At 43.0% G+C, this 10,566-nt stretch overlaps 1 protein-coding gene across 6 annotated transcripts in view; it reads right to left on the bottom strand.

Annotated features, from left to right (window-relative positions):
* Positions 1-1,941: 1,941 nt before the first annotated feature.
* The window catches only part of IL1RAPL2 (interleukin 1 receptor accessory protein like 2), a 484,356-nt gene continuing 475,731 nt past the window's right edge, over positions 1,942-10,566 (bottom strand). For all 6 annotated transcript variants that reach the window (XM_083422319.1, XM_083422315.1, XM_083422316.1 and 3 more), the window contains one exon: positions 1,942-4,656. In XM_083422319.1, the coding sequence (XP_083278445.1) occupies positions 3,956-4,656 (701 nt within the window). In that variant the 3' untranslated portion in view covers positions 1,942-3,955. The remainder of the gene's footprint in view (positions 4,657-10,566) is intronic.

Here is a 10,566-nt window from a genome sequence, read left to right as displayed (position 1 = left end):
TGTGATTCAGTATTGGCCAGCTCCCTATGTTCCTGTGTACATGTATGTAAAAGTGCACACATTGACCAAAAATGCCAGGTTTGCATCCCATTGTTACTTCCTTTCCAAACAGGAAACTCCCCAGCTGGCTTTGCAAAGTAGGCACATACTTGCACAGGGGAGGGGGATCTCAGAATGTGAACCATTCTGTCAACACAGGGGAATTACAAGTACATAAGAGACTCCCAGTTTTCAATGTGACAGTAGTTCTTTCTGGTAAGTATTGATAGTTCTCTGCAGAAACTAAGCATGCACGATGAGCATGGAATTCATTGCAGCATATGCACACCACCCAACCAAGGACATCAATATAAGTTCTACTTTTGCCAACTAGGAGATGCATACAAGATGGTGCATTAAACATACAGGACACAAAGTTAGTATCTGGTAAATGCCAGCTCTTACATTAATGGAGCAAAAGAGCTGTTCCTCAGCTGATTTGCGCTGCAGCGTCAAGAGACACTCTTGGTGATTTTCATTAAAGTAATGTTGGAGGGTATGTGGCTCTGCTCCACAACTTCACACAATAGTTTTTGGTTGGCTGCTTCCATGGAAGGACAGAGGGGTGTGTGTGTGTGTGTGTGTGTGTGTGAAAGTTATCTTGCTATACAAAAGTTACATTCACATTCATTGCTCTGCCCACTTTTGCCACTGGCACAGGTGCTCTGGAAGATTTTCCAGAAGGGAATGCCGTCCTCAGGCTATCAAGCTTCCCCACCCCTGACCTAAAGGTTAGTGTAATGGTGATGAGCACCCATCCCACTAGAGTTGTGCTGGGAGTAGAGCTCAGGCCAGTGACAGAAGACCCTGTCTCCTTACTTTGGAGACGCATCAGGGTCATGGTGAGAACAAAGATTGACCAGCTACCAAGGCAAGCCAAGATCTGCTGAGCCCCACCTTCAGGCAAGGTAAGGGCAATTAATTTGTATTGTTTTGATTCATAAATTTATTAAATTAATACATAATTCATATCCTCCAACACTTCTCAGCTGGAAATAGCGACACACCTGAAATATCCTAATTCTTAAGCTAGCAATTGTTTTGTAGGCTGCTATGCTGTTTTTTTCACACATTGCTAAAGGTTCTGGTCTGCTGTGTTACTTAACCCTACAGTAGCCCTGTCCAATGGGGTGTATGTTTGGTTTAGCAGTAGCAGTAGCAGATGGTGGGGCAGCAGCATTTTCCTGTCCTGGTAGCAAATTAATTGCTGCTTACTGGGAAAGTGGGAGGGGCAAGGTGGTAGAGATGTTAGCATTGTGCAATCATACTGAAGAAAACAATTGTGTTGCACAGCGCTGACCTCCCTACCATGTTGTCCCTCTCCCTCCTTGTAAGCAGCAGTGACCTACCTGCTTGGTCAGGTAAGCACCATTGCCCTACCCAACGTCCTATACTAAATATGTTATATCAACAATTCAAAACATACCTCCGCTGCTGCAGGACATACTCTGCTGATGTAACTATGCCTTAGTATTTGTACATATGTATTTCTTTGCATGCAGGCTAGAATCAGGGTGCATCCACCACAAGCACTCATTTAAAGGCTGAACTTCTAGAGAAGTTCTAAATCCTCAAGAGTGATCATGCTAGTGACTCACACAAACTTTTTGGAACAAGACATCCCACAGTGGCAGGAAACAGGGACAAAATAGTGGTTTACAAGGGCCAAATTAAAAGAAAAAGAATAAGGTGTGCAGCCTTTGGTTGGGCAACATGTTAACTCGGATAACCAGAAGTGAAGAGAGATGGATAATTCTCTCATGCCAGCTCTGAGATTCTTAAGTGCTCAGTGCAAAGCAAGGTGGTGTTGGGGGAAGTTATCCAGCCTCGGAATACTTAGTATCACTGCCCTCTAGAGCCTATCTTGTGAGAGTGGGAGAAATCACGTGGGACAGGTAGGAATGGGGGACAAAAGTTTATTCAGTTTGTATTTACAGGTGAACCGACCTAATTCGCACTTTCTGAAACAATATGTGAACCTAATACACTACCATCCTTTGAAATGGGCACTTCTTTTGTGTTTTGCAATGCAGTTTTCCAGCCAAGATTTGATTTGTACAAAAACACACATACCAGGATAAAATGTGGGTAGAAACACATATATTAATAAAATAAGATACAAAAAGGAGAAGCATACATATTGGCGGTGGGAGCGGCAGCGGGGTGTTCTGCAAAAATGTGTATATTAATGCAAAATTGCACTAAGCAGCTGATGGGTTTTCAGGAAGATTTAAAAAAGAAACGTGTAAAAGTGTGGAGAACTGAACTTATGACTGGAAAAGTCTGAAGCTGAGAGAAACTGAAACTATCAGCTCCACCCACTTCTAAGGACAGGCCACAGGGTTCCTAGCATGAGGACACTCTGAGTCTGCACACTGCCGTGAACAGGTGATACCGTTGCAGGATGCGGCCACATTGTCGGTCCTTCCCCTGTGATGAAACTCCTCATAACATTATTGAAGTGGCATGGGATGGAGCCACAATGGAACAGCAACCACGTTACTCTTGTAAAAAAAGAACCAGTGGTGACTGGTCCATTGGGGCAAAAGGGGCATTGCCTCACCAACCTGCCTGCCCTCAGCTAGCACCTGCCTGCCTGCCTGCCTTTTTACAGGCACCCAGTCAGGAGGTGGCCAGTCACTGGCTCTGGTTTCACCTGTTATCCATCTTCTTTTCTTCTACCCCAACAATCACAATGGGCACCAGCCATCACTGATCCTAAGTAGCCCACTGAAAGCAATGCAATGGGACTTGCTCAGAACGAATCTTTTACACGGTTGTACCCAAGGGATGCAAATTCTCCTTCTGTTTTAGATGATTATCAATATGACTGAAGTTATACCACTGGTAACCCGAACAACGCAGCACTTTTGTTTGTGAGTATTGCTGTATTTTTTTCTTTCTATTGCTGACATTCTCTGTCAAATGTCAATTTGTAAGCTGTTACACCTTTAAATCTGGAAAACAGAGGGAGGGGGGAATAATAATATTCCTGTGCAAAACTTACATTACCATTAATACAAATCTTACAAGGTCAAGAAGTCTAAGAAATGTTCCAATCGGCAGCTGGTTAACAAGACAATACCATTGGTACATAAAATGCAAAAGGGAGAAAGTTCTTAAAAACCTGCAAAGCCAGTTTAAACAAGTTTAAAAGAAAAAAATCCTACAGAAACAAAACTGTTGTTAAATGTCCTAATTTCTTTAAGAAAAACACAATGGCAGCCACTCAGTTGAATCGAGAAATATCTTGAGGATGAAATGATGGAGGAAGTGAAGTGGACAACGTGTTCTCCAAGCGTAGGATTTGCTGAATGAAAACTAGAGGCTATCACCTGCAAATGTTCATTCACCTGGGTCACCTTCCAAAACGTATTGGTGATTATCTTATAAGAAAGATGTCCTAAAATATTTCCTTTACAGGAATGTGTCCTCCAGGCATGATTTGAAAATACAATAATTCATTGTAGCTTGTTATGTTTCAAATTTTCAAACTGTGTTGTTGTTCTTACCTACCTATGCTCTTTCTATTAAAAAAAAATCCATTTATATCTCTGAATTACTAATATATAAATACAGACTATCACATATAGCATTAAATGTCACTCCATTGTCAGGCAGTAAACTCTACTTCAAAATACTCTCCAATGCCCTCATATATATATATATTTCATATAAAGAAGCATTAAAACTGTACATTAAAAGATATGAACTTATTTGTGAACTACAAAAGTAGGTTCCTCCACCACTTGCTAATAATTTTTGAAATGTAAACAAAGAGGTTCAAGTACAAAAAGTGTGTTACTTGTGACTTGGCAAAATATTTTGGCACCTGATGTTATATGGGTTCAAGGTCCTTTTAATAATTTGTCTCACTGATGCTCAATAAATCAGTTTCAAAATGCTCATATCTTTGCTACCATATATCGCTGGTGAAGCTAAGCTCCCTTGTTGACAATGGTAGCAGGGGGTTGTTCCTATGGAATTCCTGTGTTTCTTTCATGCTGCTATTAAGAGGCAGCTGTCCATTGAATAGCGTCAGGGGTATGTTACAGTAAGTGTGGTGATTACTGCTTATGGCGGCTAACGGCAAGGTTGCAGACTGCATGTCATACTCATATCCTCTGCAGTAATGTCTGGTTTGCACTGGATCCGGTTGTTGGTAATCGGTCAAGTCGGCCTGAGAGGCAACCAAGGAAGCAGAGGTGTCCGTCACAGCAATGGAAGGCACCGCCTGAAGATCTCCAAATAGTCCCTGTTCAGCAGAATCTAGGACCTGGCGCCGAGATAAAACCTCTTTTTTCTTTGCAGGCATTTCATAGAGCAAGGTCTTCCAAAACTTTGAATTCAGTTTGTTGCTTTTTGGACCATTCCACTTGATGACTGAGGAAAGTTTAATAGTGTGCTTTAAAGATTCCACTTCCTGGTAATTCACTTTGCTTTTTAATTCAGGGCATTCAATGAAAATCACTTTGATATCTCCACTGACAAGCATGTTATGCAGTCTGTTTTCCATCTCAAAAATACTCCACCCTCTCCTGAGAACGTAATCCGGAGTTAGGATGATAATGAGTCTTCGGCTTTGTTCTATGCATCTGGAGAGATCGTCAAGGTATGCTGTAAACAGGAAGAGCAGAAAGACAGTAAAATAGAGAAAAATATACACTGCACCAAAGTAACAATTGAAAAATTAGCCTTGCAATTTAAGTAGGGGGTAAAGCGTCCCTTATACTTTGGTCAGCTCTACAGTCTTTCTAGATTATTCAAGAGCACATCTCAGGAGATGACTGTGCCTTCTCTATGTCTTAAGCATTCTCTGTTTTCACATATCCTGTGGAGAAGGCATGAGCTTCTGCCCAGGTGGGTCAGTCATCTCTTGCTTCACAGATATCCTAGTGGTTTACATGTATTTGTTGCAGTAAAACGCCTCAAATGCGAAGAGCAAATGCACATCTCCAAACAGGCCATGGACATGTGCATGGGAGTCACAGAAAATCATAATTTATTAGTGCATGTACTTTGTGTTGAATCCAATGAGGTGGTGTCACGTAGTGGTATACTTGTTCTGATGGAAAAACAGTTTGAGAAAGTGGAATGTTGTTGTGCAACGAAATACACAAGCAGATTGCTGATAACTTTGTTCCACAATAGACTGTGCAATGTGTTTCACAACAAGTTTCCACTAGCACAGCTGTTGAATTGGATTCCTCTCTTGCACAGCATTAAAACTCCTGCACAATTAGTGCATGAAATAATTAATTCTACTTTTGACCCCACCCTCCTCCCTGCTGAGTTCTACATGGATTAAGGAGGAAGAAGCTGACAAACCCCACCACCCCAGGGCCATCCATAAGGAGGAGGGCTGGCGGAGAACAAGCTGGTAGGGCAGTGCCCCATTTATGCAAATAGACCAGACTCCTCTGCTTTTGCTTCAACCACAGCAAGGTACTTACTGGGTCTAATCCCTGGATTGTCACTTCTGAGTCCTTCTTCCTGGCTCTCTCTTGGCAGTTTTCTGGGGCCCAGTTTGGAGAGCTGACCACAAGTTGAGAGCCACCATGATTATAATCAGGAAGCTTTCAACCTGCTGCCTCTTGCACTGAGCTGATCAGGGCTGCAGACTGAAGAACAGCCTGGAAGAGGATGCCTTCCTCTCCCACCCCCAACCCCTAGGCTGCAGGTTTGTCTCCTTTGGCTTGGGAAGGCTCTAAAATGTTCCATGTAAGCTCTCGGCTTTGCCTGAACGTTGGTACCCCATCTCTGGCACTTATTCCAACATCTGCTAGCTTCTCCTAAGATATGGGTCCCAGGAATATAGGCCTCTGGCTCCTTAGTCAGCTGTGCCTCAAATTCAAATGTGGCTCTATAAGCCTGCTTGCCCTCCAAACTCCCCTTAGACCACAACTTTCCCCAGTCACACTACTGACCCTGCTCTGTTTCCTTTCCAGGTAACACACCTTGAGTGTTTTACCTGGCTAGAATTGCTTGTCTGGATGGATGATAAAGGTGTGTGTGTAGAAACTAGGTGACTGCCGTAGACCCTGGAAGGTCAATCAGTAGGGAATGTGGCCCTTGGGTTCAAAAAGGTCCACCCCTTTCCATTTTCTAGTCTTCCTACAAACTCAGGATCATGACACCACTTCTGCTTCATTGCCCCTCCCTGCATGACCAGGAACTGCAGAATAAATTATGCAAACAAAGGAGAAATATATACATTTGCAAAATTTATTTGTTTGGAAATATAAAGTTTATTTCTTCTAGTTTTTCTTGGTGCACAGTTTCAATTTAATTTGCTTTTTTTAAAGAAAAAGCACAGGAGTACACATTGCTTTGCTGACATATCAATATAATGCTGGTAAAGCATATTTATTGTAAGTCAAATGAGAATTTTGGAATGCCAGCTCAGGCAACCATTTTTGAAAATGCTTCTGACACATAAGATAAGAATGTTTTAAGGTGTGTGCATTTACACTGGAGATGGGTTCAGGGAGGAATTATCTGGCAATACAAATGCAGGTGGCATTTTATAGATATTTTATGAACTGCTCTTGCCTAGGATAGGCCACAATGGGGAATTTGCTGTTTATGATGATCCAGTGATACTGTCCAAATCTATTCTTTTCAATAAGAAAGAGATTGAAGGACAAAGAGAGAGCCAGTTAACTAAATACAAAAAATATTAAATTTTCCTCCCCAGTTACTATTGACAAGACAATCACTCCCTTCCACTGCACAGAGTTTTGGAACTCAGACTTATTGACTCATGTCATATCGGGGAAGGGCCGTAGCTCAGTGGTAAAGCACCTGCCTTTCACACAGAAGGTACCAGGTTCAATTCCCAACATTTTCAGGTCGCACTTGGAGAGATTGCAAGCAGAAACCCTAGAGAGCTGCTGCCAGTCAGTGTAGACAACACTAAGCAAAGTGGAACAATGCCTTCCAATGTTTCTGTTCCTATATTTAAACTGCAGATATATTCCCCCAAAGAATCACAGGCATTGCAGTTTGGTGGGCAGACAGAGAATTTTATTAGAGATTCCTAGCCCTACCCCACAAAGGTATAGGCTGGTACTTGATGCCAATCATACTCAAGAGTACACCCACTGAAATTAATGGACATTAGTAACTTAAAAAGGTAAAGGGTCCCCTGACCATTAGGTCCAGTCGTGGCCGACTCTGGGGTTGTGGCGCTCATCTCACTTTATTGGCCGAGGGAGCCGGCGTACAGCTTCCGGGTCATGTGGCCAGCATGACCAAGCCGCTTCTGGTCAACCAGAGCAGCACACAGAAACACCATTTACCTTCCCGCCAGAGTGGTACCTATTTATCATACTATATATGACGTGCTTTCGAACTGCTAGGTTGGCAGGAGCAGGGACCGAGCAATGGGAGCTCACCCTGTCGCGGGGATTCGAACCGCCAACCTTCTGATCGGCAAGCCCTAGGCTCTGCGGTTTAACCCACAGCGCCACCCGCGTCCCTCTATTACTAACTTAGGTCCCTTTAATTTCAATGGGTTTGATTTCAATAGGCCTGATTTTGACACAGAAACTGCTTGGGCCATCTTGTTTGATGAAAAAGACAAACACAGCCCATTTGTGTAAGCAAACAAAGTATTAACCTGGCCAGCTAAGGCTCTAAAGGAAGAGCACTTCCAGGCAAGCCATACCACTCAGGGAAGGGCCTTAATTAAGATCTTAAGGTACTAATTGTGAAGGAGAGTATGGGAACATGCACTGTACTCCAGCTATTTGTGTTCCAAGCTTTTCAGGGTTTTAAAGGTAAACATCAGCAATTTGAATTGGGCCCAGCAGTTAAGAGGCAAGTAGTGTAAGCATTTAAGAACTGGTGAGTCTTGCCACATATGGACAGTTGTCTAAGGTCACCAGATGCCCCCGTTTTCTGGGGACAGTCCCCAGATTTACAGCCTTCTCAGTGTTCACATGTACACAGCGAACAATAAGTGTCCCTGGATTCATTGAAAAAAATCTGGTAACCTGTCAGGCTGTTGTCTTGCCTGACATATGGACTATATGAAAGCCAACAAACTGGAAGTTCATTCTAGGTAAAACTGAGGCACTGTTCCCTAGACAGGATGGGTGGGAGGTGTCCTACTCTTGATGGGGATACATTCCCTCTGTGCAAGTACATAGCTTGGGGATACTGCTGGATCCTTTGCAACTGCATGAGGTTCAGGTGGCCTTGGTGGCCTTCCATCAGCTTTGGCTGGTGGCCCAGCTATGCCCTTATCTAAATAGGGATAGCTTAACTTCTGTTGTCTACACTCTGGTAACCTCTAGATTAGATAACTGCATTGTGTTATATGTGAGGCTGCCTCTAAAGATGGTTCAGAAACTTCAGCTGGTTCAGAATTCAGTGGCTAGGTTGCTCATTGAGACAAGAAAGTCTGAGCACATGACACCAATCCTGGCCCCATTGCACTGGCCACCAATCAAAGTGCCCCAATTCAAAGTGATGGATTTGCCCTATAAAGCCTTAAATGTCTTAGGGCTGCTATACATCAAAGGCCACCTTTCTCAATATAAGCCAACATAGACCCTGAAAACATCATCTGAGGCCATTCTTCATGTGCTACCTTCATGAGAGGTCCAGAGGGTGGCAACACAAGAACAGGCCTTTTCTGCAGCGGTTCCCCATTTGTGGAGTTCTCTTCCCAGGGAGGCTTGCCTGGTGCTTTCACTACATATCTTTAGGCACCAGGTGAAAACAGTTCTCTATAACCAGAGTTTTGTCTGGTCTTTTAAATCTGTTTGTGGGTTACTGATTTGTTTTTGTTTTGGTTATATACCTTGGGATTTTATTTTGTATTTTTATGTTGTAAGTCACTCTGTGATCTTTGGATGAACGGCAGTCTACAAATTTAATGAATAATAGATGAATAATAACATGAAATACTCTGAGTAGGACTTGGTTCCCAGGCCAGAAGAGGGACGAAAAACAAGTGGGGTTTTTTTAAACATAAAATTGCATCCTATATTATTTCCATATATTGTGAAATTTATTCAAAATAAGGCCTCAAAAGTTCTCCTGCATCCATTTAGGTTTTCACAACAGCAATAAAACTGCATGGAAACAAAGTTGGGTTATGTATGAATTAAGAGCCAGCCATTGCCCAGCCTGATTGTTGCCCTCCATTGGATTGTAAATATGACAGGAAATGGACCCTTAGAGCCAACATACTGAACCAGTTTTGTTTCATGATATTATTATTATAAAGCAGATGGCAAATATATTTTCCAAATGTCAAATAATTCCCCCCGCCATGATCCAGACAGCTTCACTGTACTAGTGACTTGCTGTCCCCACAGATACCTCTTTGGCAGGAGGGCAGACAAGAAGAGCTGGGCAGACAATCCCCTCCCATTTCACCCATGCCCCCTGGTGGAGAGGAGGACTAGCCAAAGTCCTTCTCTACTTACTTCTTTCAACTCTCCTTCCATTGGAAGATAGGGGCACCAGTTGGAAGAAGAGCCTGCAGAAGAAAGAGCACATTGTAGGGGTTGTTCCAGGTGGAACTCATCCCACATACAGTTTTGGCTGTGCGGTTCAGCATATAATGATCATGATAATAAATGGTTTGGTGGTTTTATGGGCTAGTAGGAGCAAGCCTCAGGGATGCCTGTGGGCTTCAAGATGTTGTGGCTCCCATCAGCCACATTCCACATGGCCAATGACACAGGGTGATGGGAGTTATAGTCCAACCACATCTGGAAGGACAAAGGTTCCCCACTCCTGCTTCATACCACTGGTTTGCCAAATTATTGGTGTAGAAGACTCTTAACTGCTGCACCATCATCTTGATTCATAGGATCAAATGTACATCAATATTCAATTCTTTTTATTAGATTCTTATCACAAAGAAGGATGGGAGAGGGAACCAGCAAGCCTATCAAAACTCTGGTGAAAGCCCTAATGATTCCACTGAATTTTTGGGTCCATTCCAGTGCAAATATCAGTTTGCTGTTGAAGCACTGCCTTAGAACTGCATTATATACACTTTGTATGAAGTGGAGAGTAACACAGCTACATGCTAAGATGCAGCACAAATTGCCCACATAGATTCATGTGCATCTACTTTGTTTCCTCCCCAGAAGAACAACATGGTGCTGGAAGCTTGCAAGCCTTATTTAATGCCTCACTGTGACACAAGAGATTAAGGATAAATTCTCAACCTTACTGACCACCCCCTTGCCTGACACCTTCCCAGGGTACTGGACAAACTGCAGCACAGAAACAGGGCCTATTTTCTTAGCAAAGGCACAGAAATAAACATAGGTGAACAAAGTGGGGGGGGGAAGGGTTGATCACAAATGGATCAATCAGAATTAATGTAGTGTAGTGGTTAGAGTGTTGGATTAGGATCTGGGAGACCAGGTTTCAAATCCCCACTTGCCATGAAACTCACTGGGTGACCATGGGCTTGTTATTGCCTCTTAGCCTAGCCTATCTCACGGGTTGTTGTGGGGATTAAATGAGGAGGAGGAGAACAATATACATCACCCTAAG

The sequence above is a fragment of the Podarcis tiliguerta genome (genome assembly GCF_965153285.1).
Source record: "Podarcis tiliguerta genome assembly, chromosome: Z".
NCBI classification, from domain to species: domain Eukaryota; kingdom Metazoa; phylum Chordata; class Lepidosauria; order Squamata; family Lacertidae; genus Podarcis; species Podarcis tiliguerta.
Note: the sequence above shows the minus strand (reverse complement) of the source record. Positions and strands in the feature narration are given on the sequence as shown.